This window comes from Corvus moneduloides, chromosome 2 (assembly GCF_009650955.1).
Source record: "Corvus moneduloides isolate bCorMon1 chromosome 2, bCorMon1.pri, whole genome shotgun sequence".
Lineage (NCBI taxonomy): Eukaryota > Metazoa > Chordata > Aves > Passeriformes > Corvidae > Corvus > Corvus moneduloides.
In genome coordinates this window covers 56,569,997-56,587,477 of record NC_045477.1, presented here as the reverse complement: position 1 = coordinate 56,587,477, position 17,481 = coordinate 56,569,997, and the positions used below count along the sequence as shown (strand labels likewise).

The following is a 17,481-nucleotide window of genomic DNA, read 5'->3' as shown; positions in this document are numbered from 1 at the left end:
GCTTTTGGTTTTATCAAATAAAGATTTGGGAATATACCATGCTTTTTATTAAAAATACTCCAAACAGATTATTTTGACTTCAGGCACTTTACCAGACCTTCTAACCCAAAAGCAAAGGATGGAAAGGGATGACATTTACTGCAGATAGATGCCACTATCTGTAATAGAAAGAAGGCTGGTATGGGGTCTTCAGGGTCCTTCTTGTAAGACCTTCATGGCAGCAATTCAGACCTTACACTTTCCTCCAGCTTTCAACCCATCACTGGACAGTGACCTCTTGCACCCCAGCATGGACCATGGAGAATATTATATGAGTGTATGTAGGATCACACACTTCTTCCCACTGGATCCTTTCTAGAACCAGATAACCTCCAAGAAGAAGGACAGCAAAGTCAGCTGACCAGCCTGGTATAAGGTATGCAGGTAGGATGGGGAAAAAGGCTTCGGTTCCAATTAATATTTAATTCTTTGTACAGTGAAACATTTTTGAGAAATTGAGTGGTCTGAAGCTGCATGGACAAAGCACTCAGCTGGAAAGTTATTTCAAATCCTTCTTACAGAGCAGGGGTTACTTGTCTCTTGGCAGGGAGTGGAACACACTCAGCATTATTTCTGCCTTTGTAATCTTGTGAATGACATCTCAGTCCTTTTGAGGGTCCAGCTCAGAAATCAGTGTAGCTGCTATAAAAAATTCTGCCATGAGCTCTTGCAGCATTTCCAATTCTGATGTGTGCATAAACACATCTGATGATATTCACTAAATTTGATCCAAAAGTATTGGCATTTGAATTCATAATTTTCAGCAAAAAAATGACTTGGCAGAAGAACTCTACAAAACTTTAAGGAAAATACTGCATAAGAAAAGCAAAGGTACACTCACTATCAACTTAGCTCTCCATGGTTCTGGTGAAGCAGGCTTTGCCTGCTGATTAGTCCTGTGCTGCACTTCTCTCTATTAATTCAGTTTCTAGTCAGCTCTTAGACCTTAAAATGCTCATCAAAGGTCACTTTCAGTGTCCATAGCCCCAGTTCTGCAGAAGTTCAGAGTGGACACTTCAGTCATCTCTCCTGAAAACTGTCTGCACTGGGTAGCACCCTTAAACTCCCATCTGATGGCAGGACAAGCACAAGCAGCCCATGATAAAATCTTTTTTCTTTTGAGGACATTTTTCTGTTTTCCTGTACAGGATCCTGGAGCTCAAATAAAGACGGATGCTCCCTGGGGAGTTGCCATAGTAACCGGTGATGTTTTTTTTGTTGTCTAAGATTAAATATAAGCAAGGGAGCAATTACAGAGAAGGATTTTATACCTGAGTTTATAATTTTCATATAACACCAAAGCTGAACTGTACCTCCAAGTTCCTAAAGCAACAGCAGTCACCTTGAGGCTGACGTCAACTTGGTAATTTTCACTGGAAAAGAAATTAAATGCTGTATTTATTATTCAAGAACCCTGATTGAAAAAAAAAATTCCACTTCTGAAAGATGTAGCAAATAAGAAAGACTACATTAGAAATGTAAAGATGTGGAAGTGGGAATGGCTGCCTCAAATAATATCTAAACCTGCAATGCATGAATGCCCTGTATATTCTATTTTCTTCTTAATAGGGTTCAGTTATATTCTGCTCTTAAACTTATAGTCAAAGAAGAACTTCATGTTGTCCTTGGAAAAAAACTTCAACTCTCACAGTGCATACAAGGAAGTGATTTTTGAATGTGTCTGGATCAGCTCAGCAACAAACATAATCTGAAGATTCAGAATAAAAGCAAAATTTCTTTTAAGAGGGTGTGATGGAGAAAGAATCCATCCAAACTGTTTTCAGTTATGAGCATCAAAGGGAGATCGGGAAGTCTGGGTTCAGGAAAGGGCATGGGAGCCGAGCTAGCAGAAAGGTCATTTCCATGAGAAATAACCCAGAACAGCAATGCTGGGAAAAATCAAAGCAAATCTTGTGAGGACAGCGGGGAAGGAGCGCAGAAGTGAGCTGTGCAAGGAGGCTGTGCAGAAGTTCCCAGCCACTGGTCGGGGGGCAGGTGGCTGCTGCTGGGGCAAGGTCCCTGCCTGTGCTCACTTCAGCCTTGGTCCCCTGTCCCCTGCTGTACATCCCGCCGCCTCTGGACACCCCGGCAGCAGCGAGACCTCAGACAGGGCTGCTTTGCTCTGCTGTGGGGAGAGGGAACACCGCTGGCCTCGCTGACAAGGTGAGCATGTGCTGGGTGAGTAATGTAGTGCTCCCAAACTGCCCAGCCTGTCTTGATTTGGTGTGGCTTCCCCCCAGCTGGCTGCCTTGCCCATCCACCCAGCTGCCCAGCATTTCCTGGGATTATTCAGAGATGGGGGGAATATTTATATGGGAGGCGTTGTGAACTTGAAGTATCTCTCTGAATCCTGGGTTGATGACTCCCTTGCAGTGCGAAAGAGCTGACAGAGCCATTGTCAAGTTTAATTGTCCCCAAGATAATGTCCTTCAAAGTCGTATATATTATGCATTTCAGTTTATCCTGAAAAAGTGCGGTCTAAACACTTTATCTGTAAGTGACTTCAAGAACTGTAGCTGCTTGTCCGTGATAGGCATGTGGGTCTGGGCTTCTGATGCTGATGTGTTCTGCATCTTCCCTGGATACTTAGGGGTCTGTTCCCTCTGTGGCTGATTTGCCCCCTACCCCTTCACCCACCATGTCCCCATTTTGGAGTTGTTGGGGAAAACAATGGGAGTGGGCACCCTGATGGTATGGGATGTATTGGAAAGGCTGAAGGGGAAAGGGTGCAAGGGAGGGACTAATGCATGGCTCCGGATGTAGTGTAAGTGGAAACAAAAATGTCCAAAACAGAGTCTTCGGGGAAATCCTTTTTAGCAGAGGAATGGTATTAGGAAAACACAAGTCTGACATGAGCTAAAGCAGCAGATGACATGGAAGACAACCCTGAAATTCAGACAGTAAACAGGTTGCAATAAAATCAAATGTTATTGCAGACAGATCTATATTGCAATAGCTCTCTCCTAAATGAAGGCATTTTGGATTTTAAATGAAGCAGTAATTTTATGAGTGTTTGGACAAGCTTGGGAAAGGGGTGCAGGATGCATCTATGGATGTTGGCTCTCAGAAGTAACTTGGAGGAGCCTGGACATGCAGTGCTGTTTGGTGGAAAGGACAGGGACAGGGGAGAGCAACAGGTTTTGAAAAGGAGAGGGCAACAGTAGGACAGGGGGTGCACAATGGGACAGCAGAGCTGGAGGCTGTGAGGGACTTGTGGGTGGTGGCCACCCTCTGCTTAATGCCTGGGGTAGAGATATGAGGGCAAGATTCATGAAGGTAAAACTCTCCTTAGAGACAAAGGCAGAACTGGGTTTTCCAAGGGACAGCAGGGGAGCTGGGAGACCTCAGCAGGGGGAGAGGAATAGACCTGAACAAAATTTGACAAGTAACTACTTTTTTTGGCTTTTTTTAATCTCGAAAAAGCCACATTTGTGCTGTTAGAAACACTATGCAGAAACCCTGAGAATCCCAACAATTTGGTTATGAAAACTAGTTCAACCTCAGTTCAAATAACTTGATCATGAAAATCACATAAATTAAATTTTGGTTAAAATGCAGAAAATAAGATTTTCTTTGGCACAAACCAATAATTGTTTATTGGTTGGGTGGTTGCTTTTTTTTTTTCCCATGTAGAAGACTGAAATCTTTAATTTGCCCCAGTTCACCCAAGGCTAGAAGGTGATTTAAGCTGCAATATTTTGGGTAGAGGGAAGGGGGGAAGAGTGTTCAACAGATAAGTCTGAGGCTTCTGTGTCTGAAATGAGAAGCATTAGAGGTTTGGCCCTGCAGAACGGAATTTAGAGATGAGTTTTCTGATGATGTGAAAAAGAGGCAGATGGACTGTAGGAAAAAGATAAGCAATCACTATTGCAGGGCTAGAAAGCAAGAAAAATAACAGAGCTATCAAAGGATATAAGGAGAAAGAGTGACAGGAGAAATGAGAATGAAAGATGGAGAATTATCTATGGGTTGTGACAGTTTTTGGACCATGGTGATGGGAGCTTGTCAAAAAACCATGCAAAGTGCAACAAAGCTGTCTTGGTCCTGATGTCTCGAGGCTTTGGTTTGGAGTTTCAAATGATCTGTGCATATTGTGGATTTAAAGATCAAAAAGCAAAACTGCCACAACATTTTTGTGGCATTCTGTTAACACAGGCTACTCAGCATCAACAAGAAAAACCTGCTCCCAAGGCCAGTTTTTTCTATGAACCTTTAAAAATGCTTTATTTTGAAAAGTTTGTTTCAGCCTCATAACAATTTTTAATGTGCTTGTGTATCAGTCATTTGGGAGCAGGCTATTCTGAGGCAGAAAATATTCTTGCATTTTACTCCCTTACAGGTCTGTAAAAAATGAGGTAAAGAGACAAAGGAAAAGTCCATGTTTCCAGACAATAGCTTTTAGTGCTGCCATAGAGCTGCTTTATCTACTAACCCCAGTTTTCTCAGCTTCTACCAGCTAGGTGTCTGGTGGATTCCTTACCTTTCAGCATCAAAGGGGTAACAGGGTTAGCTGTGAGAACTGATTTATTTGCTTGTTCCCGTCATTAGTGTAGTTCAATTCTGATTTGGGATTTTGGCAGTAAATCTATGCATTCGTGTTCCCTGTTCTTTCAGTCCTAATCAAGCTTCTCCAGCCCCACTGTGCCACCAAGTCCTTGGCAGTGGTCAGTGGCCTCTTGAAGAAGTCCTGGAAGAAGCTTTTTCCCACAGTCCTCCTCAGTTTTCTAAAGAATGGCCATGTCTGCCTTTGATCAGAGGAACCACAGCATGCAGCGTACAGAGCCTGAGACAGAATACAGCCCCCCTTGGGTGAAGCCAAGGGGTGAGATGTTTGTCTTTATTGATGGGAAGTGGCTGAATGACATCTACTGCCAGCCACCCCTTCCTTCCCACCAGAAACTCTTTAGCAAGAAGGCACAGAATGAGTGGAGCATCTGGGAGGAGAACAGAGCACTCTGGCAGGAAAACCAACTCCTCTGGATCAAAACCAGGATGCTCTGGGAAGAAAACAAGGCTCTAAAATATCTCCAGTCACAGAACAAATCTGTCCAGGTAATTTACACTGACACTATTCAGCAAAGCCTCAAGAACAAAAATAAGCCATTTCCACTCTTCCGAGACGGGAACACAGGCCTTCTGTTCAGCCCAGGAAACAAAGCTCTCCAGGCAGTCCAGGAAAAGAATAAAGTCTTGGAAGATTTCCAGCAGGAGAATGAAACACTCCCTGTTACCTGGAAAGGCCAAAAAGCCATTACAGTCCACAGAGAGAGCAAAGATGCCAGCTCAGATCTTCAGAAGAACAGTGACACCATCACTGCTGTGGAAAAAGGTAACCCTGGCCCAGTCCCCCAGCAGAAACATGAAGGTAAAAAGAAGAGAACTACTCCAACCCAGAGTAAGATCGAGTCTGTCCCAGGTATGCAGGGTGAGCATGAAATCCTCCGGCTTCTCCAGGACTTATGTGAGCTCCTCCACACCTTCCTGAAAATGAACCGTCCTCCTGGGGAGAAACAGTGCTGTCACAATCTCTATGACGTGAACAGATCCTTCCAAGAAGATTACAATAAATTAAAGCTGCAGCTGAATGCTGTGAAAAACACTGTGTCAGACATTACAGCTCAAATGGATATGTTGGAAAAGGAGATCATTGCCGTCACTTCCCCAGTGTATGAAGAAGCAGGACAGAAGCTGGCAACTGAGCATCAGCTTGGAGAAATGTGCTAAGAACTGCTAGTTCAGTTCCTGGAAATCTTCTCTCCTGTTTTCAGGAAACCTAATAAAATCCCAATAGATCCTGAAGATACCTGGGGAACATTGTATCATTCTGAAACTTTCTTGCACTACTTAGATATATTTCACCTTCTGGTTATATGGTGTGGGTGACTGTCATGAATTTGCCTAGTGTCAGGAATAATGTTTTTCAACATTTTTTTTCAATGTTTCTGATAATAAGGCCTAGATTATCAGAAGGTAATTGCTTGAGGACCTCAGCTTTGATTACAGTGAGAACTATGGGTGCCATCTTGTAGTTCAAGGACATACTCACAGTCTCTGCTAAAAAAGTATTGATAAATAAAGGAGGATCCTTCCTCCCAGACTGCATGGTGGGGCCACAGGAGAGAATGGACCAGGCAGCAGGACTTCTCCCACACAGAACAGTGAGGTCCCTCTTGATTTCTTGGATAGTCAGATGAAGCAGGTTTTTAGCTGCCCCAGAGCAAGCAAGTAGGTTGCCAAAAGCAGCGTTTTGATGGCTGTTCCATGACTTAAGCCAGTATTTAGAAGGGCATCTGCTCACACTCTAATGGACAAGCCAGACTCCAGTGATCTGCTGACACAGGAGATGAGAGCCGGTTGATATGCTCAGGTTTGAAATTCTGATCTGGTCTCAATTGTGTGACCAGAGTGGCTGGAAAGGAATTTTCCTCTCTCTTGGACAGTCCAGATGCAGTGCACTTTGTCACAATCTTTCAGGCAGAATATGGCAGCCTTTGGGTAATCTGACAAGACAGATGCAGGGAGGCTTCTGCAGAGCAATTGCAGGAGCATTACTGTAAAGCAAAGGAGAGGTTACAGTGAGGTTTATCTCTTGCAACAGGACCCCAAAAGCAGGTTTTCACTCTAGTTTAAGTGATTTGGCACCGAATTACCTAAAGCATGAACTATCTTTCACCTTGTATTTCACTCAGACGACACCATGCCAAGTACAAGTGATGACTGTTTACTTCAGAGGCTTAAAACAGCAGGTATTTTCTTCTGCTGTTAGGGCTTTGGGATGCTGAGGCAAATCTCTCATGCATGAAGTTAAAGGGCTGGCTCTCAGTGGTGCAGGTAGGGCTGCATCTGTAAGAATCAGGTGAGAAGAAGAGGAGCAATGTTCATTAATAGGTGGATGTGCAGACATCAGCTGCTCCTGCTTAATGACAGGACCACAGCTATAAATAGATAAATACCTCAGCACTATGCTGGGGAACATGTTGATGCTTCTCTGTCTCCAGAAACGCTGCTTTTCTCTTTGCCATCTCCCTCACTGGGTTTGAACTTAATGTTTGGTAAGAGGAGAAACAGGACTATGAAGACCCTAATGCAGAGGTTCAGAGGGGGGTGGCAGCAGTAAAAAGCTCTGATCATGTGTTCATATCTTAACAAACTAATTTGTGTCCTGTTAGAAGAAATAAACCATTATTTTGCCAGTGGTCAGGATACTGACTCCTGCCACATCTCTATACATAGGCAGGAAAGACACTTAGGAGTGCATCTTTCCACCAGGCATTTGGGAGGAGACATCTCATCTCATGTCAGGTATCCATCCAGGACAGGACGTCAAGATCTCAGCTAGTCTCCCTGGGCTTCCTTTCTATCGTGTAGGAAGGAATGGGCACGTTCAGGCTGTGATTTATCTGACTCCTATTAGACTAAAAGTAGGCTGTGTCACCAGCTGGAGTCCCTCGTTTCCCTCTGTTGCCTCTATAATTACTTCGAGGACAATTAGCTCCAACTTAGACATTTGGTTTGGAGGTCTCAGAGTGAGAAGCTTGGCAGTCCCAGGCAGAGGCGGCGCTTCATCAAGTGGTGAAGTGGCACAAGCTGGGGAGTGTGTCCCAGTCCTTGGCTTTGCTTTCTGTGAGATGCCTTCATTAAGCAGCTGACTCAGATCTCTCCATTGTGTGGAGAAATTATTACTTTGTGAATAAAATTGAGTTAGTTTGGGCAGAGCTTAAATGTCATGAACACATGTGGGATCCTGAGGGGAACACACTACTTCTTCTGAATGCTAACGATGTTCCTGGAAGGAATTAAGTTTTGTGAGCCCTTTGCACTCTGATCACTTCTTTGGATCTTTGATCTTCCTGGTTATTAAAAAGTCTATATCTGGCACATGTTTTTTGGCGTCTCTCACAGAGAAGTTGAATTGCTCATTCCTTGAAGGTTTCTCCAGACTGTCAAGTGAGATGACAATGTCCATAAATGACTGCCCAGCACTTAAACTTGCAGAGAACTCTGTGCTATTCAAACTCTCATAATCCCAGAAGGTACCAAATCTCCTGTGCTTATTTGGTTACAAACCAGGGTGAGTTGGTGACAACAGTGGAGGATCATTTCTGGTTGGTGCTGGAAAGGCAGATGATCATGAATATTTCTGGATCTGTTAGTGCTGTGGGGACAGATGGTGAGATTTGACAGGGTTGCCTGTGGAGTGCCACAGGACTGTGTGGGGAAGGTCCTAAGCACTGCCCATTTTCTCCATTGTTCAGTGTCCCCAGCCAGTGCCATTAACTGCTTCAGTGGGGCCGTCCCTACAGGTCTCCATCTCTAGAGTGTGTGCTGATGAGAACAGTTGCACTCACAGCTTTTGCACACTATTTCAGGTACAAATGGAAGAGAAGTGCAGCAGCAGGTATTTACAGGAAGAACTTATTAATTATCATAAAATTTAGGCAGATTTGGGGAAAAAATGGGAAGGGTAGGTTTAATACGTTTTCCTGGTCAATTCACTGGTTTACACATCCTTGGAAACTGGTAGCTATTCTGCCTTGAAATGGATGGAGGTCATTTGTATAGTGCATAATTTACCTTTTGCAGAGAGACAAACTTTCTATCTCTCTCCTTATTGTTGCTGATTAGCTCCTTATTTTTGCACTACTCATCTATCAGTACTATTTTTGGAAAGCTGGATTTTTGACAAGGTCACCATCAGCCTCTTACTTCCCTGTAAATTGGATTATTTCCTCTAGCTGGGCTCTGTGCAAATGCTGACTTCCCTGTTCTCATTTCTAGACAGTCTAATACATCTGGGTTTGTACTGTCTTCATAGAACACTCACCCTGGCCTTTTTTGCTCATCTTAGCAGCCCCACCACATCCTCCCATCCCTAAATTGCAATTTAGGAATTTTTTCAAAGTGTTACGAGCTTCTTTGAGCCCTGGCTTGCTCCTGCTAACTGCTGAAGACAGTTTTCCCAGAGTTTTGCTTGTGATTTCATGAGGATGTACTACAAAAGCTGTGGTGCTAGCCAAAAGCCATGCTCTCCATGGTGGTGCAGGCTGTTTGTTGGTGTTCTCAGCAGCCCAGTTTGTTCTTTCCCAGCCGGTTCCCAGCCAGTTCCAGTTTAGCTCAGAATTAGCCATAAGGGTACATTTGAATGCAGGATATGGTGGAAGTCTTTCACTCAACCTTTGGGCTGTACCACGACCAGTCATCTTCTCTTCTTTGGCGTCCAATTTGAGAACAGACTACTCAAAATATTCTTTCAGTGAGAGGCAAAGAAGAGAGGGAGTAACTCCTCGGATAAGTTTCATGAAGAAATTATTTCTTACAGTGGCCATTGGCTGGTTTTAAAACAGACAGCTTTAAAACTTAACCACATTTTCCAAAGTGGTATTCATCTCACCTAGCTGGAGGCACTTAAATGAAAGCAGTAACTGAGATCCATGGCCACCTGAGGTAACTTCTGCAGCTGGTAGAGGTAGGCAGGAGTGCCAGAGGTACAGGTCTTTTCCCTGCCGACTGCAGAGAGCCTGGAGTGGCCAAGGTTAGGTGGGAAGAGTTGAGACCTTAGAGATGGTCACATCACTTGATGAATGCCTGACAGAGAGTTTTGGATGGAACTAAGGGAAAAAAAATGTGAGTTTATTACTTTTGGAACAAGGGGCAGGAAACTCAGGAGGAACACTAGGATGTTGTGGGGTTATGCAGGGAGAAAATTAAAAGGGTGAAATCCCAAATAGAACTTAATCTGGTTACTGTTATAAAAAATGTTTCTATAAATTCATCAGCAACAAAAGGAAGGCTAAGGAGAATCTTGATCCTTGGGGGAAACATTGTGACAAAGGATGAAGAAAAGACTTTGGGTACTTAATGTCTTCTTTGCCTCAGGCTTTAATAGTAAAATCAGTTGTTCTTAGGGTACTCAGCTCTCTGAGGTGGAAGACAGGAACAGGGAGCAGAATGAAGCCCCCATTATCCAAGGGTGGGTGGTCAGTAACCTGCCTCATCACTTAGACACACGCAAGCATATGAGGCTGATTGGAACCCACCCAAGGATACTGAGGCAGCTTGTGGAAGTGCTCACCAAGCCACTCCCCATCACTTACCAGCAGTCCTGGCTAGCCGGGAGTCAACTCTCTAACCTCCAGCCAACTGGAAGGAGGGTCTGGGGAACTACAGGCCTGTCAACCTGACCTCGGTACTGGGAAAGGTTATGGAGCAGATATTCTTGAGTGTCCTCACATGACACATGAAGAACAACCAGGGGATCAGGCGCAGCCAGGACACATTTGTGAAAAGCAGGTCCTCCTTGCTCAGCCTGATCTCCTTCTGTGACAAGGGGACTTGCTATTGAATGAGAGCTTTGGCGGATTGATGCCGCGTTTGTCCCTACTGGGTCCCTCGTGGACGGCTTAGGCGGCACTCTGCCAGCACCCATGGGTGCACACGATCTCACCTGTGCAGGTGGTTGTCACACACACAGCCTATGCACGGACCGGAGACAAAGAGGCGAGAGGGGCTCTCTGCATGCAATTCCGAGGCATTTAATGGCAACACCCCAAAGGGAACAGAGGCAAGAAGAACCCAGAACTGAACACCTGCGCAGGTTTTATCCCAAAAACTCCCAAAGGTGGGCAGAGCATCCAAAACCAATAGTCTAAGGGCTGGGGGGAGCAGAGGCAAGGTTGAATGGCATAACAGGGGCCAATGGGAAAAGGGATGGGAGGGGGAGAGGGCAAGTGACCAGCAGAATCTAGACAAAGGCAGAACTTTCTAGCACAGTGTTGTAGGGAGAGATCACTTTTAGGGTAACTTGGGGCATGTAAAGTGGACTTAGCCACCACAACAACTTGCTTAATAGCTGAGGGAAAGGCTGTTGTCTACGTTGACTTTAGTAAAGCCTTTGAAACTGTTTTGCACAACATTCTCCTAGAGAAACTGGCTGGTCATCGATTGGATGGGTGCTGGGTTATAAACTGGTTGGATGGCCAGGCCCAGAGAGTGGTGGTGAATGAGTTACATCCAGTTGGTGGCCAGTCACTAGTGATGTCCCTAGGACTCAATATCAGGGCTGGTCCTGTTTAATATCTTTACTGATGACCTGGACAAGGGGATGGAGTGCACCCTCAGTCAGTTTGCAGAGGACACCAAGTTGAGTGGGAGTGTTGATCTGCTAGAAGGCAGGAAGGCTCTGCAGAAGGATCTGAACAGGCTGGATAGATGGGCTGAGGCCACTTGTGTGAGGTTCAACGAGGAAAAATTCTGGGTCCTGCACTTGGGTCAGAACAACCCTACGCAGCCCTAGAGCCATTCATGCAGCCTCATAGTTAGGGATTAGGCACCAAACATGTTTTTAGCATTGTGTCTGAGGCTTCTATCCTGTGCCATATGAAGCCTGTGGCAAAATTCCAGCTGAGCTGAGCGTCAGCAGGGCAGAGGATTATAGGTAGATTGCACAAATAGTAAGAGCAAATCTCTCCAAATTTGTTGCAAATACATACCTTTTGGTTTTTCAGCCTTTCTGGGCCTCTGGTTTAATAGATTTTTTTATGCTTTTGGTGCAAAAGGTAAAATCACAAAACTTTCAAATCCTCAGAAAAATATAATTACCAGAAATGTTTTCCAAATGCAAATTGAACATCTTCCTTTTGATTGTGGGCTATGCCAAAGCTCTAACATACATCTTTGATCTTATGGCAGTGTCTGGAGAAATTACGGGATTCTAATATGGAATAATAGACTCTCATCAAGACTTCTAGCTTTAGGAAATTGTTTAATCTCCATTCTCAGTGGCTGTTTCTTTGTTACAGCTGTGACTGAAGGGTCCCAAGTGCTGGAAAAACAGCTCACCAGCTCAGAACAAAGCTGATTATGTAAATTGTACATTAAGATTCAGTTTCAATTTAATTTTATTCTGTAAATAAATATCCCATTAACATCCATCTGTTAAAAGTCAGGTAAAACATCTTCAAAACCTCCATTGCTATGGCAGATGTGACTGTACCATAAATAGCAATGGTGTGGTGGTATGAGGATGTCAAAGTATGAACTGTGCAGCACGTTTTAAGAAGTAACGAAGGTGATAACATTTAATTATAACAAAAGAGACCTTGTCCGATTGAGACAGACAGGGCTTCCATTTGTGTTGCTCTGTTTGCATTATGCAAAATGCTTTCTCTGATCACCATCTCCAAGATCACCAATAATTATAGCTCATTAATTCACTTAAAACACAAAAACATTTCAGCTGATGAAGGTCATTACTGAATTATGTCCAAGCCTTTTGCTTAATATCTTTTTACTTCAACAGCTTACTTGAGCATAGTCATTTTCCCTTGTTCTAGCTGGTACTTCATTGCCAACACTGTTAATAGATTGTACTGATCAGGAACAGAATGATGAATCCTGTCAGGTTTTCTAAATTAGTCTTCAAAGAGTATGAGAAGGTTCAAGTGCTCTTAACCCATAGCTATTTTTAACTATTTTAGAAGTCAGAGATTTCATATGCACTGCAAAAGAGCACTTGACAAGGCAGAAACCAGGGGATTGGAGCAAATTTCACTTGTACTGGAAGTATAAAACTCTGTGTGTGTGTCAGCTGGAGATTAGGAACAGGTTCCTGATATATTCTTAAATGTCCTGAAGGAGGAACTGTAACATTGTAACATTGTAACATGCCAATTTAATTTCATAAAGAGAATGGAAAGTTATTTTCTATGTCACACACTGTAGGGAATGGTTAGAGGTAGTGCATTGCTGTACATCTCCAAGATGGAACAAGCAAGGAGAAATTACAATTCTTCAAGGTACTATCAGATTTGAGCACAGCCTTCCAGTGCTCTGCTATTCTACCTAAGCTCCTTGTTCATGGAAATCTGCACCATATGTGCAAACCCTTCCTTCTTGGCAGAAGCTGGCCTTAGGCATAAAATGACACGCCTGTAAATACCTAATTGTTGATACAACAAAATGCCATATGCCACACAAAAGCTGGCAATCTAATTGCCAGTAAAACCAGTGTGCATTAACACTGTATTGAAACCTTTTTATCAGAGCAAATAAAAGCAGAGTCTGGTACCAAGTTTCAAGAAGGGTTTACTGCTCAGTTTGTTTGCAAGTCCAAGACAGCTCAGTGGTCCTCCAGGTATCAGATATCACATGTATGTTCCTGTCCATTTTTCCAAAGAAAGTGTGAGGTCATGGGGACTGTAGATGCAACTGAAGAATATGACTGATATTACAGGCTCTTCCCATGCACCAGTACACAGAAATTCTGTTTTGACTGTACATTTTCTCAGCTATCTTAGGCTTTTATCATCAACTAGATTTTACAGTGGTGTGGGTGTTGGGCAAGGAACAGAGGGCCATGCAGATTTGATCACCTCCCATGCTCCCAGCTGTCACAGGTGAAGTTGGATTAGAAAAGGGAGGTTATCCCACCCCACCAGGCCAGAGCTGGTTTGTGCCAGTTTGGCCAAATCTAGAAATATATCCTCTGAGAGAGGGCAGGCTATAACCACCTCTCCCCCACCAGGTTCGGGAAAAAATAAATTTTTCTCGAAGGAAAGTGAAAGAGATAAAAACTATTTATTGAACAAACACACAGGAAAAGGAATAATGATGCTAAATAATAAAATTTCTCGATCTGCTGAGAGAAACCTGGGAAAATTTCAGAGTCCTTCTGTAGATCTCTCTCTCCCCCTCCTCGGATCTGGGATGGGGTGGTGGGCCCACCTCCAGGGCCAAGGCCTCGGTGGGAAGTCCTCCCAATGTATTCTGATGTTGAAACAGTCCAGCAGAGAGAAAAGGAAAAAAACAATGAAGTTCCAGGAAAACAAAAGTTCAACTCTCCGAAGGAAAAGGAGCTGAGGAAAAAAAACTGTCGAAAGCTGGCTGGAAAGAAAAGCAAAACCAGGTGCTTCCCTTCCCTCTTGCTCTCCTGGGCATAAGGACCTCTAAATGGTCCCGAGATTTGCTGTATTTCAGCAATTCAGGAAGTTGTTGGATAAGGGCTATGAACCATAGAATCATTTGGGTTGGAAAGGACTTCTAAGGTCATTGAGTCCAATCAAGGCCAGCATGGATCTCTCTTGGATATCCACCCATCTCTCCCCTTCTCCACTACACCTATAGGCACATCTTGGACAGAAACAGCTTTTCTATCACGTGTCCCCTAAGACTCCCTGGCTGCAAAGGTACCAGAAGTCTGGAGAAACTGGACTGTAGTAAGGGAAGGTGCACTGTACATCATCGCTGCCAGCAAAGCTTTGCTCAGGTGTGGTCTGAGAGACCCTGAGGGGTTTCTTGGCTCTAATACCAGTGTGAAATACAACATGCCAACACAATCCTGCTCAAGAAGGTTTTACACTCCATTTATGACATTACTGAGGCTGATGTGCTCTGCTAAGATGGCAGTGGGGAAAGCAGCATGTGACACTGCTAGAGAACATCTCCAGAGCTGGAACATTATGCTGACCTAGATTGCCCAGGAAATACTCTTTTTCTGACACTGACACCAACTATTCTGTAAGTGGAAAAAGCTCAGAGTCTTCAAGGGAGCATAAAAAAAAGAGAGCATGGATGCACACAATCCATGAGGCTGCCCCAGGTAAACATGCAGTCACAGACAAAGCACTTGTTGCACAATCTCTACTCTTTTACAACATACCATGTGGTCTGGTTTTCAAGATTCAGATACAAAACTTAACTTGTCTTTAAAAAAAAAGAAAAAGCATCTCTCTCCTCTCACTCTTGACAGCCCATGTCACAACTTGTCTCTGCCCCTCTGCTCATGATATGACACGGTTACCCATGGTTACCCATTTTCTCACCATATTCCTAATCTCTCCTCAAATCCTTGTCCCCTCTCATCCCTTAAACCTCAAAAGCCTTACCTGGGACAAGTTACCCTAAATCATATAACACACATGTTGAAACTGACACTTTTCTGAAGGATGAGGTTCCTGGGGACTCTTGGATCTGTCACTGATATTGCTGGTATTTGAAACTGGGCTTGGATTTCACATAACTTCAGTGAAGTATTTGAATAAAAAACTGATCAGGGCTATTTCTCTTATATTTATTTATTTTTGGCAGGGAATAAAGAACTTGCTGTAGCTGATGGGTTTTCCTTCTTGAGGCAGGCAGAGAACAGTAAGACTTCTGGGGCTGGGTGGGCTTGCTGAATGTCCCCCTTCACCCCACACTCCCAAAGGGACATTTCCAATTCATTATGTTTTCCCCATCCAGAATGAAAATCTTTTTAAAAGAGGATTTTTAGAAGACACATGTTATTCTAATCAGATGCCTCTGTGAACTTTGCAGCAGAGAGGCCAGGGAGTGTTGGCAAGCTTTATTGAGTATGACTTTAATGCATTAGATTACAAAGCACTCAGTTTAGCTGGTTGTTTTTCCTGATTTGCTTGGCTACTCCAACCATCTTCTCCTCCCGCTCCTTTATTGTGATGGAGATGCCACGAGGCTAGCATGCAGAAAAGGCTCCATGTCAGCATATTCACGGTCCTAATGGCAAGATGCATCTATGATTGCATAGCACAATGATGAACAGAATTCCAGGGCTTCCTAATTAACCTATCTAATTTATCTTCCCTCCATATGGTAAATCTCAAGTTAAATACAAGAGAGGGGTAACTCAAGGCCTCGTTTTCAGAAGGTCAGCCTTGCAACTTGCACAGACTCTTTCCACTTGGGACTGAAAAGCAAGCTCAAATAAAACTGTTGCCACCTTCAGCTATTTGCTGGGATAAATGGGAGTGGGGAGAGGTGCAAATACACAGAGAAGTATTTTGCAAATGCAAACACTGATATACAAATTTTACAGGCAAAAGGGAGGGCCAGGCCTTGCCCTGTTTGAAATGCTTACTCTTAGTAATTTAACTTTGAGATTTCTACCACTGCAACTTGTGGCAAATCTGTGGGGTGAGTGCAGCCACAGGGCTGTTGCTCCAACACAGTGGGACTTGACATAGAAGTAGCTCAGAAGTTCATAGGTGTAGAGGGCTGTGCTATGCTGGTAAGACCTGCCACCTTCTTTTAAACTTCCTTAGTTCCCAGCAGGACAGACTTGCTCAGACATGGAACTGTACTAATTCTTCTGAATAGAAAAAGCAGCCAGGTATGGCTGAAGTCCTTGTGTTTGCCTGTACCCAGCTGAGTTCTCCATGAAAAGGGAGACATCATGTTAGAAAAGTTGCTATATTGTGATTCAGTATGGGTTGCAAAGAGTCTTTCCCCCTGAAGACAAAAGACATTAGTTTTGGCCTTGCAAGGAGTGGTTTGCAGGATGTGTGAGGGAGGTGTGGACTTAGGCACTAAGGAACTGATGACAAGCCCCTTTCCCAGGATTTGCACCCTCCTGGCATGTCAACCCTCAGATTTCAAAACTTTACCTCATCCACTCCCTCTTTTGAGACCCCGACTGTCTCACCACAGCAGCACCCAGTAACAGTTTTTTCCTACTCCACTACTTTGCTGGAGGGGAACACATGGTTTTCAAGAGAGAAAGAAGGCAAAGGAAGGGAGAGGGACAGGGAGGGAACTGTGGGCCATCCCTAGGACTTGCTTCCAGCCTGATGGCTATGACAGAGGGACAGCCAGCACCCACTTGCTCTGGGAGAGATGGGGTGAAGGCAGAGACCAAAAGGCAGCTGCCTGGTAAATTTTTTTTTTTACAGTGCTTTAATAAAAGTTATCCCCAGTAACAGTCTCCAGGAAGGGGATTTAAACATATGCAAGCCAGTCTGAAGACCGCTCCAATTTACCTTAGGGCTAGACAAGCCCTGGCAGACTGCCAGGCTCCTTGACAACTTTTAGGTCTGCAGAAAGAGTCTTAGCTGCCTGCTGCATTCAGCCCTGGGGAAATGAGTCTTGGGGCTTGGGCTGCAGCACTGCAGCCTCTCACAGAGCTTGAGCATTGCGGGAGCTCTGGGGTGGGTTGGACGGTCGGGATGGACGGAGATGAGAGATCTCTGAAGTCAGATCTCGGAACATGCGGTTTATTGCAAAGGGCGTGGGTACAGGGGCACTGCTTAGAGCTGCCAGCTGCAGCTCGGAGCAGGCCCAAGAGAGCAAGAGTGTAAAAGTAAGAGCAAGTAAGTAGAGTGGATGTAAGTAAGAGTGGAATAAGAGAGAGAGAGGAATGAGAATGTGCGTGAAGTCCTGGTTACAATACAATAAATCATCTTCTGTACTGAATATTCTAATTGTCACTAACCAATCTAATACAAGATACAAATCCTATAGCATTTACCTACAGCCTATAAGAGTTCTTATATTACCATAGAGTGTTACATCTTAACTTCTAAAAACTACTCTTTGGACCCCTTCTGCTGAGCTAGTAGGGTCTGCTCTGACCCTTGGACCTGCTTGCAAGCAGAGGGTATTGTTCAATCAAGAGGGGATTACCTTCAGTCGGCCATACCATTGTTTTCTAGT

At 44.1% G+C, this 17,481-nt stretch overlaps 1 protein-coding gene across 1 annotated transcript; it reads left to right on the top strand.

Annotated features, from left to right (window-relative positions):
• Positions 1-1,445: 1,445 nt before the first annotated feature.
• CBY2 (chibby family member 2) lies at positions 1,446-13,546 on the top strand. Its single transcript, XM_032099780.1, has 2 exons — positions 1,446-2,202; positions 4,654-13,546. The coding sequence occupies exon 2, from the start codon at positions 4,771-4,773 to the stop codon at positions 5,761-5,763; it is 993 nt and encodes a 330-aa protein (XP_031955671.1). The 5' UTR covers positions 1,446-2,202; positions 4,654-4,770; the 3' UTR covers positions 5,764-13,546.
• The last annotated feature ends 3,935 nt before the right edge of the window (positions 13,547-17,481 follow it).

Excerpts from the sequence above, each read along its gene's own strand:
- CBY2 (XM_032099780.1), top strand. The coding sequence starts at position 4,771 with ATGGCCATGTCTGCCTTTGATCAGAGGAACCACAGCATGCAGCGTACA.